We start from the raw sequence: 18,048 nt of genomic DNA on the forward strand, positions 1-18,048 counted from the left end.
CCAGACCTGATCTACAGGAAAGTGATGGTGATTTGCCGTTGTGGGAATCTGACTCGACTCAGCCAGAATTGTATATTCAGCGCAGGTTGAACTGATACGCCATTGTGCCCATCAACGATAATACAAACCTATTTTTGCAAAATTTAAAACAGGATCTGGACACTCTACCGGGAGATTAGGAGGTGCAAAAGGTGTTTTGATACATTCATTTTGAACGAGCAAATAGATAATATAACAAAAAAAAAAAAAAATAGAGAGAGAGGCTGGTTATCTACCTATTCAAACACAATAAAAATGTAATACGCTTCTCAGCTTCTCTTAGCTATTTTCTCTCGAGTCTCTCGGCAGCAGTTGCAAAGGCATTTTCATGGAGGCGCCAAGTTCAACGACATTTGTACACGCTAAGTGCCGAAGTGTCAAGCTACAGTGACACGGACACATCACACACCACACACACCCTGGTAAACATCTATGTTGTGAATCAGTTGCCTGAAATTACAAGGCGACTGTCTATGAATGAGAGAGAGAGCTGAAAACACAGGTTAGTTCTCAATGAGGAGTCAAAAAGTGATCCCTGCATTTTCAGCAGGGCCTGTCTCAGGTACCGCTCAAATCATTTTAAAAAGTTTTGTGTTCCCCGCTAACCTTGGGAAAACAAACCGCAAAAAAAAAAAATACAGTGCGATTTCCAGTAGCGTTTGCATCAAAAAAGAAGACACTAATTGGTCTCAAATTGTGTAGTTTAGGGTTTATGTCTCTCCAGGATAGTCTAACAACAGTGGCACCAGTAAAGTGGCAAAAAAACAAAAACAAATTTGGAGCGCTACAAATACCGTAGCCTCGCCTGCCTCGTAAGAGCCATCAAAAGGACTTTCTCCTCCGTCCCGGGGAGAACAGAAGCCGTCTACCTATTTTCTCCGCGCTGAGCGAATGCAGCTGCTTCTCCTGTCGATCCAGCCGCTCCAGCATGGCGGCGTTTTCCGAGTCCCGACTCCGCCTGAGCGCTTTCAGCTGATCCCGGGCGTGCTGGTGCTGCCTCCGCAGGCGCTGCTCCCTCGTGTCACGCTCGCGCACTTCCTCGCACAGCCAGCATAGCTTGGTCTGGTTAGTTAAAACACACGTGCACAAATTGAAGAGGAGTCTACACCCAGGTGGGTTCGCTATCTCAAATGAGGAAGCGAGCAAATCAATCCAAGGTTTTATGAATAAAATAATAATAAGAGACAAGATCAAGGTGCTGCTAATTGCAACATCTCAATCAGCAGATGCAAGCCCCCCGTGGCAAATATAAAAATATTTAGTATACGTGCCGGCCAATTAAAACGAATAGTAAATCGGGATCATAATTCTGCTTCCTTTCTAAGCCTGTGAATCATGCCGTGGTGTGCTAACTGCAAACTAGGAAGCTAATTATCTTTTATTCCATTCTTGTCTTTTTTTTTTTAACCCCATTAAAAGCGCACAGCGGTGACAGGAAATAAACATGACGGAGTAAACCGCCCGCCACGCGTTTATAAACAGCACCGTAAATCACGACGGCGGACGTTATGGCATGTCTCCGTCTTGTTTGTCACCGCAGATGATGAAAGATTGGAGAGGTGGAACATATCGCAGCGGAGGTATGAAGACAGCGTGGTAAATACTTTGTAATTCTATAAATCCAGCCTTAAATTAAATTTTCATATTGTCTGTGTTTAGCTGTGAAAAGCAGTCCGGTAAATCCGACGCTGAGCGCTATCCCGCGCGCTCTCCCCGGTGAAGGTTAGTTAATCGAGCGACGGCACGTTCCATTAATGTCCTGTTTGGTTCAGGCCCGGGGACGCGCGTCACTCACACAATCTCAGGTCATATAATTGAATATTCGCAGAAAATAAAAATTCCCCTTCTAAGGATGGTGGCTTTTCCACTGGCATTTATCATACCTTTGTCTCAGCCAACCAGCGGTGGAGGTCTTTTACTAATCCGGGTTTCTGGGCGATAGCCTGTTAAACAGCAAAAAAGAAGACAAAGAATAATGCAAATGCGAGCGTTACTCATTTCCAATATGAGAACGTCTGCCACGGGAGGCGACGCCAATCCGATTTGCAATTGAGGATTTCGCGGATGTCAAACAGGGTTTCCCAAAGTGGGGGGTTTCGGGCCTCCCAAGAGGCTACGATGCACAGATGTATCCGTGGATTTAAAAAAATAAAACATTGACAAGAATAAATCCCTGTTTTAAGCATTTTGAATTGGCGTAAATATTGAAGTAAACATCAGATTTGCGTGCTTCATCCAAACTAATGAGGAAGAGTCACTGATCTTCTTTATATCCAGAAAGGTGGAGCAGAAAACATAGAGACATAAACCATATCTTGATATATTGGACTCGTAGCCGAACCATCACGCTAGATGTAGCATCTTAGCGTCCGCGTGCGCTTAAATAGTGCAGTTAATTAGTGTTTACACCTTGAAATGAAAAATAACTTGAAGTCTAAAGCTAAAGTTTGTAGCCGACGGCAAACAAAAACCTGCATGCTTTATTTTCACCTCAGATATGATTTACATCCCGGCAGTTACGGACACGGGACCGGGTCGGTGAATGAGATCGGGGGCGGCTGCTCCCCAGCACCGCGGGCTGCGTCAAGGTTAATGTGCTGCTGCTGAGCAAAAAGAGAAAAAAAAAAAAAGGGGGGGCTGCAGAACAAGATGAACTCCATTACTCCAGTTGAGGCCCACTGGTGGAGCCTGACCTTCTCCTTCATGCAACAGTGACTCACTTCCACGGCTGATGAGCTCCTTGGGGAGATCACTGAGCCCACACTGCTCGCTGGTACGGCGACTCAATGTCCCCTCCCCACGAACAAATAGGTACTACGGGTCTACAGCTTCTGGCTTGTTAAGGCTAAAACCCTGCCTTTTTAAAATATCCTCTAGCATCACGCCGCCTTTGGGCCTTTGGGTACAGCCAGAGGAGAAGAGGACTGTTCTCACAGATTTAAAAAAGAAAGACATGGCGGTATGACCTTTAGCTAACAACCTGGTAGCTTCACGAGCCTCTACCGTATTTTCCATGTGAAGTACGATGAAGGTGGGTTTTGCCCTTTGCCTTCACGTGTTTATTGATGGCTCAGCGTGGCTAACAAGACGCTGGCCGGGCCCGTTGCGTTGTGAAGGTTACTTGTGCTTAAACATGGGTGAGCTAACATGCTCAGATTGACATGGTTGACAAGCACGGTGGGCGATCACAGCTGCGGCTGACTGCTTCAACTGTTACTTTATCAAAAATGCAAAACCTTGGGACTTTTATCGTCCATAGGATGCCAGGTGGAAAATGGAATTGAAACAACAAGGTTCTTTTTTTCTCCAGGTCAAGATGGATAGCCCTCCCTCCCTCCTTCCCTCGCTTCTACACCCACATCTCTTTTTGTAATCAAGGGATAAAAATGTCACGGCGGAAATGAATAAGAAATAAATTAATACACCCTGACCTGGTGGCAAAGAAAGTGACCTGGAGGTGGGAAGGTCAGCCATTTCACTTCTGTGCCTTTGTCTGAGCTCGATTCTTTCCAGACACTTCACTCAGAATGATAAGTGTAAATGTCACAGAGGTGATTTTTGGAATATACAGTGGTGGTTAAAGATGCCGACCAAAGTTTTGGAAAAAAAAAAAAAAAAAAAACATTAAAAGGAGTGGCTGTCATGCAGTATGCGGATTTATACATACATACATATATGGCCGGAACTTACTTTCATTTTCATAATTGATTAATAATAAAAAAAATTACTAAGAAAATGAACTAATTATAATTTGCTAAGCATTTTCTCAGTGCAGGTGTTTCTACCGACACACAGGTGGTGCACCACCACCCTATGTTAGCACCTCAAGGCCAACATGTTGGAACTAGCGCGCAGGTCTGTAACGTTAACTTTGTACAAGTGCACAGGTCCACAATATTAGCTATCTGCTCATGCACAGGATGCTACTATTAGCTTTGCACTGGCGCACGGGTTGAATATGTTAAATTTGACACGGCAGATAACGGCATTGCTAAAACCAGCGACTCGAACAAACATCAGGGTTCAAATCCAGAACGAAAATGTCCCCATCCACGTCGAGAGCTACGGACTGCTGTCCAAAAAGACAATATCAAACCAAAATCCAGCAGCCGGTTGGAGATGGAATATGATGAAGAGACACATATCTTGTACACACTCTTTTGTCGTAGACTGATGAGGGAAAAAAAAAACAGATTCTGAAGTGTGAGCTCGTGTTTATGGATTCATCCATCAAACTAACCTACATTTTTTTTGGTCGGGTGTCAAATATTGAAATGCGATTAACATATGACTAATCCAGATTAATTCATAAAGTCTCCAATTAATTTTTTTTTTTTTTTCCCAATCAAGTACCACCCGTGATACATACAAAGTAAATGCTAACTGTAGCGAAATGTTTTGGTCCAAGTATAAACAAAAGATACTTCATTTCCACTCAGATCCTTTTATGCAAATCCCTTTATCTGGAAATATTTTGCCTGTCGTGGCGGAGCAAAGGAAACTCTCCCTCCACAAGCATTACCTCACACACAATTTGACAACCCAGAAAAACAGAACAAAATTATTAAGAAGCACACGTTTTTTTTCGTCTTCTTCTTCCCCCAAATACACCCTTGTGGCACCGTATTTTCGCGTAACCAAGAGCCTTTAAAGGCGCACACCGTTTCCCCCGCCATCACTTTCAGTTCTATATCTTGGCAAACAACTTTGTCAACGCGCCTCTGTCAAGCAACTGTTTCAAGCTGTCGCTCCTTAAATCAGATCCAAGCAAACAAATCTCCCATGTTGCCGCCGTGGCAGTAACGGGGATCGGCGAGCGCGGGTTTGCTGCTCAGAGATCTCCGTCTCCACATGGTAGAACGTATGACTGCGTGGGAGGGCGAGAACGCGTCTATGCTTCCCGTCAGAGGCAGCGTGTGCTATAAAAAAAAAAAAAAAAAGACAGGATCTGAAAATTAAACCACAGTAGATGAGAGCTGAATGTGGTGTCTCCGGTGTTGACATGAATAATATACACCGAAACCCATCGCTAATTCAAGACGTGATTATGCTGCTTTGTGTATTGTTGGGTCTGTCTTCAGGTGAAGCTTTATTCGAATGGAAATCGGGTTAAAAAAAAACGTCAGAGGCAATGCGACGTGAAGCAAAGCAGAATGCCGAGATCCCCCCCCCCCGGAGGGCAGGATTTAAATACGGAGCTTTGCAAATGTATGAAGGAGAAGGGAGTAGACAGGGAAGTTGGAGGGAGAGAAAATTAACAAGACATGTTTCCGACCCGTCTTCTTGGGACCCGGACGTTCCTGGTTTGAATCCCAAGCTCCCTTAAACTGCCCGATACAGCAGGGAAATTTGTCTGATGCAGTGCCGTAGGAAGACTTAATCTTTCTTCTTCAGATTCGGTCTAGACTTCTTCCAGCTGTAGTCATGGGTTTGTTTACTGATAAGCCATCTGAGTTTCCTATTGACGAAGTGACCTTTTTCTCGAATCACTCGGTTAGTTACGTATCAGTCCGCATACTAACAAGTCTTGTTGAGTCTGATTCTTTAAGATTCTCAGCGCACTGCTTGTCTTGCACATGATCCGCCGGTGCCTTAACAGAGTCAGGAAACCCGGAGGCTCCTAATACTTCCCTTGAGTGCTAATGATCCCCCTTGTTAGTCCAATCACCGCCAGAATTGACTTCTTTTCAACATGACAGATTACAGATGAGGCGGGATGTTGTCCGTCCCGGAGTAGACAGGGGGAAATCCATACGACCAGACCGAACGGGGGCAGACCGGGTTCACCGACTATGTCGTGCATAAGAACCCATCATCATCCGGGAGTGGCAAAGTGTGACGATTTGTCCTAGCGATTTAGTTTTTTTGGTCATTTTTAGCCGCTACTAAGCAGAATAACACGCCCCGCTGCACTGTAAACACAGTTCCGGAGACAGCTCGAAGAGCACACGATGAGCTCAAGTTGTTTCAGCGACCGGGTAAATTTCTGCTTAACAAACAAGCCTGATCCGCAGAGGCCCCAACTGGCGACGCGCAGGACCCTAAGTACATTGCTGCTACTGTCTGGGAGACAGATCTTCACATTTCAGAGGTCTGCAAGGGGTCACCTTATCTACTTCAAGGCTGTTTAAATTGCAAAAAGGGGGAACTGGACGATATTAGCCGCTGGTCCTGATGTTACGGTTGATCATTGTAGATTCACTAAGTGGGATTAGATGTCACGGACATTGTAATGGGCGTTCTACCAACGATCTGTCTTCAGTGAAGCATATATTTTTTGGCTGGCAACACACCGAACCACTGGAGCTGGAGTTTGAAAGAGAGTGAATAAAGCTCATAAATCAGAAGAGGGAAAGAAAACATCTGTACACACCCCATGCTACATTTTGTTTTGCAACAAAATGCCAGCAAGACGGGATTTACACGCATGAATCACTAGAGGAATCTGGAAGAGGATTTAGAAGTTTAATTCGCTCGCCGGCTGGGAGTAGAGACCTCGGCTCGGATCGCAAAAATTAATTTCTGTTTTTAATCTGTGAAGGTAACGGATAATATTCACCCACTGCGTTCCGAATCGCTTCGAATTAGTGCGGCGGCTGAAGACATCACAGGGCAGCACTGTCTGTGTTTAAGTTTGTGTGTAAAACTAAATTGGAGAGCAACTGAATAAGAAATTAAAGAAAAAAAAAAAAAGAATACATTTATTTTAACTTTCTACACGTGCTCTACCTGAGGCCTCCTGTCTAATTCCAGCCCGTCTTTCAAAGCCCACCTTTTTCCTATTTGTCGATTATTTTTTAAACTCTTTTAAAATTAGAAAGGCACTTTATGGTAGACAACCTCCAAATTTTTTTGCTGGTACTTGTGAGTCAAGTGGCCGTTGTACAAGTGAGACACAGTCAAGAAGTGAAAAGACAACCTTTGCACGGTCTGGCTGCGTTTCCCTGACCGACTTCGGCTTGCGGAGGTAGCGAGGAGAAAAAAAAAGATTGAAAGCGGGTTTTGAGAGCAAACGAAGGCCGTCTTTCTTTTTTTTTTCTTTGCAAGGGTGGCTTTCGCAATTTCGGCCACTTTTCATTTCTCAGAATTTTCAAAACCGCGCGTCCCTTTGCTTTGGTTTGGTATTTTGCAAAGTAGCACGAAACGCGGTGAATTTCTAGCAGGTCTTTAAGGACCCAAGCAAAGAATAGTGGTTTATTTTTCACTGAAAGGCGGGCAGGAAGTGAGTGAGGGGTGTGCAAATCCGTGCACTCCTCATGCATAAACGCCTGCCAGACTTCAACTGACTCTGACTTTTTTTTTTTTTTTCCCTCTATCCAACACGTACCGCAAACAAATGAGCCCCAAGAGGATTATCCCCCTAAAGTCCCTGAGATGTCGATATTCGCCGCGCCGCAGTCCAAGAGAAGATGGGATGCGTCCACAATGACCTTTCCTGCTGTCTCTGAAAACAGCTGAATGATTAGACGCGGCTCAAGCGCGACTGCCGAACTAAATACAGTCACTCGAATCGAACCGGCAATTTTGACTCGGATCCATTGGTAGCCGCCGCCGGTCGGTTACATGGAGCCTCCCTTAACTAATCAAAGTTTTCTCAGTGTAAGACAGTTGTTCACTGTCTGAAAAAAAACACCCTTAAGCTTGTGTTTATCCACCAAAACTACACGAGCAGCATGCAAACGCTGTTAAAATGCAGTAGTTCTTTAAATCCATCCCCTATTTCTCCATATTCCAGTGCCAAATAGCATTTCGGAGAGGACACATCCAGCTACGGTGGTGGCACAAGGTCAGATTACACCGAGACAAACACCGCAGCGAGTAATGCTCAATTTATTGCGTGAGAGGTGGAAATGCAAGCCTCCGTATGTCAGAAACAATCTTTTAGTCCATTTTATGAGCACATGGTTCAAGGTAGGTGTTGATCTTCAGCTGTGATTCACAGTTACTAAATATTAAAAGAAATAAGTTGTTTTTTATACCTCATTAAGTAAATGGTTGCTATGCAGCCGTGCCCCATCGCTTCACCCTGAGCCTCCTGACTGTCTGTCACGCCAATGCAAGCCGGTTACAGTAACTATGAGTGTGTCCCCAATGCGTCCAACTACAGCACACCCTTTGACTTCCAAGTGCAGCAATTTCATAATTTTCATTTTTTGCTTTTGATACTTTTAGTTTGGAGCGAGAGGGATGACCGTGTGACAGCGCCATCTGTGGAGTGGCGTTTAAAACCATGAAAACACGAGCGAGCCGTGAACCGTTGTCGACTTGTCAATTGAGAGACGGAGAAGTCGTTTTTGGTGAGGCACTGTGACGGAGACCATCATCTGCAAGAAGGTAAAGGACATTTACGGGGATTTGTTGTAGCGGACGGAGGGAACGTCAATAGACGAGGCATTGGAAGAGTCATTCAAAGTCATCTGAAAAGAGGAGCGGCATTCAGTCCGTCAATAAATGAAGTTTAGCCATAAAGTGTAGCAAAGCGTGCAAGTTACATTTAGCAATACATTGTAGCATAAAGTATGTAGCCAGTAAGCCAGATAAAGAATGATCTCCTCCTCTGCTGCCGGCATCTTCGTCTGATTCTCAAGGTGAATTTATTTCTTTAAATTCTCTTTTATTATGCACTGTAATTTTTGTAGACATTTTTAGTTGTATCTATAAAACACATTTTCTCATTTCAAAACACAAAACAAAAACGAGCCGCTGGAAGGGATGAATAGCATTTCAATTCATTTCATTGGAGAAATTTCATCGGACATATGAATAAATCGAGTAGGAGCTCGGCCATGGAAAGAATTGATCTCGTAAGTCAAGCTATTAGTGTATATGCATGGGTAGTTTCAGCGTAGCACAGAACCAGGGACATGAGGATATCAATATCCTTTTGAGAATAAAGCTGACTTTCGCTCACAATTGCTGCTTCTTTACCCCAGCAAACAAAAAAAAAGAAAGGCGTCCTTATCGGCCGCAACAACAAAGTGTTTCCCTCCCGATCAACTGCACACAACAAAACAAAAACACATATGAGACATGCAGAAAAAAGTTGCGATGCTGAAAAAATAAAAAAAATCGGGGAAAAAATACCCAGGATATATTTCCTTAGAGACGGTTAATTCTCGGTTAAAGCGATATTCATCTCTGGACACGATTAGGCGACTCGGATTCACATGAATCATGTAATCTTCTTTTCTGTTTTTTTTTTTTTTTTTTTTTTTAAATTTGGGCTCTCTTTTTGCACCAATGTGCACTGCGGAGGGGAAGGGGGGAGCTAAATGAAGCTATCAAGAAAGATATAAAAATAAAGTGGATTTAAGCATGTTTTTTTTTATTTTTATTTTTATTTATTATACTTTATTAATCCCTTGCGGGAAATTCCTCTCTGTATTTAATCCATCATGGATGAACCCATGAGCAGTTGGCAGCCGTCTAGTGGCGCCAGGGGAGCAGTTTGGGGTTCGGTGTATTGCTCAGCAACACATCGACACACTTGGAGGAGCGGGGACCAACCGGGAACGTTCGTTTCCGAGGACGATCGCTCGCTGTTAGCGGTTAACGTACCTGGAATTTGTCGTCGTCGTTCCTCGCCAGGCCGCGGCAGGCGGCGTCCAGCCCGTCGCCTACAGAGGTGAGCACCGACTCCTGTTCGGCCTCCATCCGCGACACTTTCTCCCGCAGCTTAACAAGCTCTGACTCCGACTCACGACCCCTTTCACCCGACCTCACCTGTGGAGGATGCGAGAGCGCAAGGGCGAGTCACTCTGGATGCTGTCGCTTTTTTTTTTTCCCTATTTCTTGCTGAAAGAACCCTTTCTGTCCTTAAGAATTACACTCAGTCCACGCATAACCTTGGGAATGAGATCCGTTTTTCTTTTCACTTAAAACAGGCCTAGTTAAGAAACCTTTCTGTTTTTTTTTTCCGCTGTCGATACTTTCAGGGTCTCTGCCGAGATGCGGTCAATCGATTCGTCCGCGGCGCAGGAACTAAGTTACCACGGCTGCAGAGAGACAGTGGATCATTAGCCTTGTCTCCGTGATTAGAAAGCACCCTTCGCTATATAATTAAGAGTCCCCCTTTTCCCCGTTCGCACGACTCCGAGTCGATACCGCGGCCCCCCACAGAGCCCCAGCAATCAATCAGAATAGGGTAGTGAATACACTTCTACTGTAAAAAGAAACAAAAGATTGCATTATCATAGCTCCATTTCAAACATGGCTGGTTTGGAAAGCTCTCGGCTTTTTCAATCATTATTAGATTTAACTGACTGCGTAACCTGACTTTAAATATCTTTGAGTTACCTGTGCTCTTGCCCTGTGTTGCTGTGCCATTCCCCGATGGGGATCAATAAAGTATTATCTTATCTGATATCCTTGATCTGAGTGATAGGGGGGAAAAAAAAAAAAAGGGACGCTGGTCCTTGAGTATGGTGCGTAAATGACCTCAACGTCTGTATCGTTTATCATGCGCTCAGGATCGCCGGGCTGCTGAAGCCTATCTCGGCTCCGTTCACACATCTGGGCACTTTAGTGTCTCCCATGAACCTCCTGCATGGATTTGGACAGCGGGAGGAAAATCCCAGCAAGCACGGGCAAAGCATGCAAACCTCACACAGACCATCGGGACGCTAACCGCTAACGGCTAACCACTAACGGCTAACCACTGACAACAATCTGATCATTGTAAACACACCAAAGTGCAAACAGGCAGTACTTGTGGTCTATCGGTTCCTTATGTGTGTCTATTATTATTGGGTTGCACGTGATGCAAAACGGGGAGGGCTTACTTCATCATCCAGTTCTGATTTGAGTCGCTGATACTTGTCTTGGATACGCGTGTAGTCGTCCTCTTTGTCGCTGAGCTGCGCCGTCAGCTTGTCACACTCGTCCTTCATCCTGTCCAATTTGACGCGCAGCGCCTCGCAGAGCTTCTTGTCCGCCGCTGCGTCTGCCTGGTCGGAGAGCAGACTCCTTACACGGGCGGTAATTGGAAACGGTCGAGGCCCGTGGATATCTCCGGCCGCGGGAGGAAAAAAAAAAAAAAAGCGCGGGGAGAATGTTGAGCGGGCCGTTGAAAATTTCGAGCCCGCTTTTTAATCGGCGTAAGGTGAGCTTGTTGAATCTGACAAGGCGTCAAATTCATCAGCGGATCCCGGCGATGTGTGAAAGATCAGAAGTCTGGCACCTACGGGGCGACGGCAGCCCGTCATGACATCCCCCACCCCGGACTAAATATTATATAATGGGCGCAGAGAATCGCTGAATGTAAATCTCCGAACTGTAGGATCTTCTATCTCTACGTGAGGCATTATGACACACGGCACCTTTATAAATGAGAAAATAAAGCAGAATTATAAGACAATGACTGAGGACCGGAGAAAGGCGGGGGAGAGAAGCAGATGGAAAATGCAGAATTAAAAATTGGAGTGAGGCAATAAGAGCCGGATTAAGACAGAGAGCCAGTGGAGGGGGAGATAGAGAGTAGGAGAAGTCGGGGGAGAGAGGACAAGCACGGGGAAATAACACTATTTCAAGCTTTTTTTTCGACAACCGACTGTGTAAAAAGTGTAATAAATGCCCGTGGACGCGCTCTGTGAATATGAGGTGGGCTTCTGTGAGACACCCGCGGGCCGGCACTTAAAAACATCCCGGCAAACGCCCTTGTCCTCGCCGCGCTCGGAAATGACACCATTACAATGAACTATGTCAGATATTAATGCCGTTCAGTGCGGCTAATGGGCTAAACCCAAGCGTATCGGGGAGGACCATGCCCCTTAAGAAACAATGGACCCACGAGGCCTCGTCGTCTGAGATATTGGCGGGAGGGACCGGGGCGCGGTGCCGGGGGGGATTAAGTGGAGTGCAGTCCCATATCTTCACTGCCTTCTTGATGAGGCTTCTGAGGTCTGATATCGGGGCTTTTAAATATTCACGCCTGGAGCCGGCGAATGGCCGCGATGATCCACAGGGCGCCGCGCACCATTAAGAGCTCCCGGTATCCAGGGACGACGCGGTCCCGGCTGATGAGGGTAATTGCTCTGCATGTTTGTGTCTCGCTAGCCAATTCAAATAGATGTGTGTGTGTGTGTGTGTGTCATCCATGCTTGGTTGGATTTGTGTCGCAAGCACATCAAAAATATCAGTTTTGGTTGGCGCGTGATGATAACACGCACGCCAGGTTTGCCACCTCAGGCCGATATTCAGATTGCGTACGACCGGTTTGAAAAAAGTACGGAGACCTACTTTGACTTCCTGCAGACGCGTCTTGATTTCATCCCGTTCCTGACGACAGAGCGAGAGCATGTCCTGCAACTCCCGGTGCTTCTTGGCCCTGCCCCCCTCCACGGTCGCCGCCATGTTGCCGAGCTCCTCCCGGTGCACCTCCCTCTCCAGCTCCAGCTGCCGCCGCAGAGCAGCCCGCTCCTCCAGCGCCGCCGCCAGCTTGGCCTGCAGCTCCCCGGCGGTCGCCTGAAGCTCCTTCTTGGCCTTCTCCTCCTCGGCCAGACGCCGGGCGATCTGGGCCCGGCTCGCGGCCGCTTGTTTCAGGTCGACGTGGAGCTCGGCCTGCGCTCTCTGATCTCTCTGGCCGCGGAGGTCTTGCGTGTCGGCTCGCTCTCTCAGCCGCTGGTTCTCCTCCCTCAGACCCGCCTGGATGTTGGCCTGGTGCTGGATCTCCTCCTTCAGTGCAGCGGAGGTCTCATTCGCCTACAGGTCAGGGGGTCTGTTATAAGCCCGGTAACCTTTTTCTCAGCTCATTTCAATGAAATGTTTATAAAAATCTAGTTCCTAGCCACAAAACAAGCACGAAATGATAAGACCTTATGCTCCCGGCAGAGAGCTGCGTTCCTCTAATACAAACCTACTAGCAGTACCTTCTGCTCGCTCTAAGCGATCTCAGGCAAAACTGTTCTCAGTTCTACTACCTCAGTGGTGGAACAAACTTCCGGAAGCAACAAGACTAGCATCATCTATCTCAACCTTCAAGAAACAGGTAAAAACTTTTCTTTTTCAGGACATTTTACTGCGCTGATGCCCCAGATCAGGTTAGGCACCAAGTTAGGCTATGCAGTGTGTGTGTGTGTGTGTACGTTTGTGTATGTCTTTGTCAAAAAAAAAAAAAAAACTCACTAACCCAAGCTTACTGTTCTGTATATTTCCTGCGCATCGTGTATTTGCAAGTGTATTTGCAGTTCCTATGTCCTCTATTGTAAGTCGCTTTGGATAAAAGCGTCTGCCAAATGTAATGTAATGTAATGTAATAATTTATGAAGAAACTACTGATGCTTATATCCTTGAGGAAGCTCAGTAACTTTGTGAAAATGTTTATTTTTCTTTTCAACAACTGAAGAACCTTGAACGCTGACTTTTTTGAGAGGGTGCACTGAATAAACATACCGCAAAAACAAGCGACTGCCTACCCTTGACGACACAAACAAAGGATCGGTGAAATGGGGGAAAAAAAACTGATTTTGTTTCCCGCCGATTGAAACGGAACATCTATATATGGACGGTCGACCCTGACCCGCACCTCCCGGATGTCCTGCTCCAGTGTCAGCTGGCGTTGGCAGGTCGCGGACAGCTCCACGTCCTTGCGGCGGAGCTCCTCCTCGCGCTGGGCCAGACGGCCTAGGATTTCAGCGAGCTCCCTGTGGGCAGCCTCCGCCTGCTGGCTCAGCGCCTTCAGCTGGGCGCGGGAGCTCTCCTTTTCCCCGACAGCCTGGGGTGGGGCGGGACGGGGTGTCGGGAGGAGGGGAGTGGGGATAAAGGGTGACAAATGAAAAGTGGGAGGACGACGGTGTACAAAGAGAAGCCCTAACAATAATGATGAGAGCGGGGAAAAAGAGTGACAGAAAGACAGGGCAGAGAAACATATGCGGTAGCAGCTCAAGCGCCGATAGGAAAAAGCTCGCACTCAGCTTCCCGATAAGGGACAGCGGTCAGGTCTGCTCAAGGCAGATTGCTTCTAATACTTGCGCTTTGGCTGCTATTTGCTGAGACGCCGCTGTAGCTTAGACCCTAATCATTTAATTGAGCACTTGATTCTCTATCCTAATTCATTAAGGGGGCAGAAATGATTTTGTAATGAATTCCCGTCACGTCGAGTGCCGCCGCGTGGGAGTCTGTCGATGCGTCTGTGAGGCGCGGCGCTGCCGACTGTGTGTTTGGAGGTGACTCGCTCGGCTCGAACGGGGGGAGACGTCGGAACGGTACCGCGACCAGCGCTTTCTGCATCAAAGTCATCGCCGTTGCAATATGTACCCGGACAATGTGAGCCTATGAAAATTAACACATTGGTTTCAATGCAAGTTTCCTAGATAGAAGAAAATAGAACATTAAGACAACGGTTTTAACCAAAGACGTCGAGCCCAGATGCATCCCGCTCTATTAAGATGAGGCTAATGTATGCTGCACTAACAAGCATGCAAATTGTATTGCTTTATAGCTAGCTTTGCTAATCGTTTAGCTGTGTGTATTTCCTAGCACGGTGGTTCTTAACCTTGCTGGAGGTACTGAACGCCACCAGTTTCACATGCGCATTAACCGAACCCTTATTTATTGGAGAAATAAAATGTGTTTTATTCAAATTCAAGATATGTTTTATTGGTGCACAAAATGAACCGTGCATCAGCATCACTGTGTTCAAAGAAGAAAACCAGCAAAACATGATTCACCCAAAAACAAGAACATAATAACGAGCAGGAAGGAGTAAGGAAGTGTTCCCTTAGTTTTGCCGATGCCAGACTAGAATTGTTCAACTTGCTATCGCTAATCAGGAAGTTAGGCTCCCGTCGCTTTCTGTTCTACATGTGAATCCATATTGTACACATTCGTCATAGCTAGTATGAAGGGATTAAAATATCAAGAAAGAAATCGCGCGACGTACCATCACGACAGTCACAAGTCGACTACTGAGCGCACCAAAAAACATGCAGCACAAATAAATCAAGCTATGTGGCGTGATCACGTGCAGGCAGTGACGGCCAGGTGTCATCGTGTCATTCGTGTCATCACGAATTATATGAATCGGGTGTGGGTCTTGACCTCCGCCGAACCCTTGAGATGGACTCGCCCCTGGGGTTCAATCGAACCCAGGTTAAGAACCACCATATGTCTTCTCTGTCGCTGACTGAATGAATATGACGGCACGTTTCTGCGATGCATTACGTTAATGGCAGATATCTGGAGCGGTGAGCGGGTCTGATTTGTCGGGAAAATTTCACATTTCAAACAAGTGTCAACTTATTAGTCCCACCAGCACATGAAAGACTACCCGATATAACAGTTCCGTCGGGAATCGTTCTTTTTATGGAGCTTATTATTTAAGAGGGGGCGAGGGTCCCCCTTTCATTATCTTGTGCAAAGCCTCTTCCTCATGGAACGCCCAATAAATTACTTGGACATCCTCTAGTGATCGTTTTCTATGATCTTCTCAAAGCTTCACGGCACCTACCCAGTCAAAAACTCTGTTCTAGTTCCCAATCATGCGTGAATGCTTGCAGAGAAAATCCGAGAACCTTTACGGGGGGGGGGAAGGCTGCTTGCTGTGCTGCTCCGCCATCCGCCCGATTCAAGGCTGCGGCTAGGAGAATCGCGTTTCAGTGTTGACGTAACCGGATGCCTCGCATTTTTCGGAAACATATCCTCAAAGTCAAAGCAGATAGGAGTGAGTCAGAATCAGCTAAGAATATGCAACAAAGACAGATGGTTGTCGCTAACGCCGCTGCCAGCTGGCGCGTGCTTCGTCCAACTAGCCAGCAGCAGCAGCAGGCGCAATTGCTGAAAATTGATTTACCATTCCTTACCAGCTGCAGCGTTGCCAGCCCAGCGGGGTTAACAGCGCCCAGATTAAGGGACGGCGGCTATTCAAGAGTCGTCGCACATGTACAGTATTTCATTTGATTCATTCCTTAAAGGATTTTTTTTTGAATCGTCACATTTTAACCCGCTTTGCTGCGTGAGCTAACCAGAATGCGGTTTTTCCAAGAGCCCCTGCCCACTCTTAAACTAGACACGTTGATGATATCTGGCGAGTTTAACAACACTTTAATCGAATTTAGTGATTCGCCCTGTTGATATTGAGATGTGGAAAGAATCAGGGAATTCAGATGAGACTGACTCCCTCTATCACCAGAGTGTATTTTTTTCACGGTCTCAGCTGAAGGCACGTCGTAAAACAGATCCTACGCTAAAGGAGTTAGCGGTCTTTTTATTTCCTCACTATTTCCCCCAAAAGTTGTCATGATGCAAAAAACATCCGTCCGCTGACACGGGGGCTTCAAGCTGTGTGTGTTTACCAACACATATGGTCCACTGGTCACTGTCATTACGTGTGATTGATTTCCCTCCTTTGACAGGCAAAGATGTCTGAAAAAGGCCAGTCGCTCTCTAAATCAGACTCTCTGAACCAACACTCCTCTCGAAGTTGGCGGTTCGATTCCCGGCTCCTCCCGTCGGCAAGTGTCAGGGAATACCCAGTTGCTCCTGACGGTTCGGTTAGCGCCTAGCGTGGTAGCTTTGCCTCTGCCGGTTTATGAACATAATCCAATGTGAAAGCACTTTGACAGCCCGATATAACTGGAGACCATTTACAATTACCAAGATCTGTTCGTTCTGCAATATTAGATTTCACAATTATTAACTGAAAGTACTTCTGCGTCGTCTGCGCATTTTTGTGTTTGTTCATTTTCCGTACAAGATGCTCAAATGCTTTATCGTCACACCAAACAAATGGATATTTTTACAGAGAGCGACATGCCAGCCATGCGAGAAAAAGCTCATTACTTTGTCAATATGATTGGCACTACAGTGTTTTTTTTTTTTTTTTTGTTGGTTCTAAGACTTTATTACATCCACTCCAAACAGGGACCAAGCAACCAAATTACTAAAAGGCCAAACTGATCTTTCGAAGCAGCCTGGGGTGAGACGTGTGTGTGAGATAGATGCAGAAAATTTTAAAAATCTGGGCAGGTATGTCATCTCTCAATGCCAGCACTACGCTATGACATCGGATCACTTCACCAGGGAATGTAAATGTAGTCCCCGTCTGCTGGCCCCCGTGCTGATGGATGGCCGCTGAAACCCACCTCGGAACAAGAACTTTTGAAATTCTTCTTCTTTTCCCTTTGGCTGCTCCCTTCAGGGGTTGCCACAGCGAATCAACCTCTTTCCTTTCATTCTGGCTGATACTCTTTTATCACACATTATCCCTGACACGTTTCTCCAGTCCTTCCAACCTGCTTGTACTCGTTTCTTCGCGTCTTCTCCACCCTCTCCATTCGGGAACTATTGACCCAAAGTACTTTAAATCCTCCACCTTCAAATTCATCTTCTCATTTACACACATGTATTCTGTCTCGCTATAAGAAACTCTCTCATTCTCGGATCATTCTAGAGATTTTCCTCCACCTGCTCCCTGTTCTCACTGTAAATCACAGTGTCATCTGCAAAACAACCGAGTCCATGGAGAGTCCTGTCTAACCTCATCTGTCAGTCCACTGCAAACAAGAAGTGGCTTATGACTGACCCCTGATGTAGTCCCTCCTCCAACTTTTCAGTCACACCAAAGACACACCTCACAACTGTCTCACAGCATACATGTCCTGCACCACCCTAACATACTTTGCTACCACTGCAGACTTTCTGGAGACCTTTTAAATTCTGCTCCAATATGTCTGTCTTTATTGTCTGTAGCAGCAGCACGACAAACCGTCAGCCAAGAGCTTGACCAAACGCGTATATGCTCCGTTTTTGCTGACATAACAGAGAGAGCTTCTGCCGCTGCTGCTGCTGTTGTTGTAAACCACCACCAACAGCATTGGCTTGCCTTTCGGCTGAACGGGCCAGATGTTGTATCTCATGACTGACTCGGCCAAAGTTTACCGACCGTAACCATCGAGCGGACTGATTTGTAGAGATCGAAGTGTTATAAAAGTCGGTGTGAAAAACTGATTTGTGCCGTGATGCTCGGCCTTTGGGTGGTCACAGGTTGATAGCGTGCCAGTTACGAAGTTGTTA

At 46.2% G+C, this 18,048-nt stretch overlaps 1 protein-coding gene across 2 annotated transcripts in view; it reads right to left on the minus strand.

Moving 5' to 3' along the window:
* Nucleotides 1-18,048, minus strand: part of cep128 (centrosomal protein 128) — a 43,476-nt gene that overhangs the window by 13,423 nt on the left and 12,005 nt on the right. For both annotated transcript variants that reach the window (XM_086143331.1, XM_086143330.1), the window contains exons 15-20: nucleotides 13,562-13,750; nucleotides 12,277-12,738; nucleotides 10,821-10,985; nucleotides 9,598-9,762; nucleotides 1,923-1,982; nucleotides 909-1,101 (exon numbers count right to left, since the gene is read on the minus strand). In XM_086143331.1, coding sequence (XP_085999457.1) covers nucleotides 909-1,101; nucleotides 1,923-1,982; nucleotides 9,598-9,762; nucleotides 10,821-10,985; nucleotides 12,277-12,738; nucleotides 13,562-13,750 — 1,234 coding nt within the window. The remainder of the gene's footprint in view (nucleotides 1-908; nucleotides 1,102-1,922; nucleotides 1,983-9,597; nucleotides 9,763-10,820; nucleotides 10,986-12,276; nucleotides 12,739-13,561; nucleotides 13,751-18,048) is intronic.

Source organism: Fistularia commersonii, chromosome 36, assembly GCF_037954325.1.
Source record: "Fistularia commersonii isolate RoL2024-O1a breed Wild chromosome 36, RoL_Fcom_v1.0, whole genome shotgun sequence".
In the NCBI taxonomy this organism is placed as follows: Eukaryota; Metazoa; Chordata; class Actinopteri; order Syngnathiformes; family Fistulariidae; genus Fistularia; species Fistularia commersonii.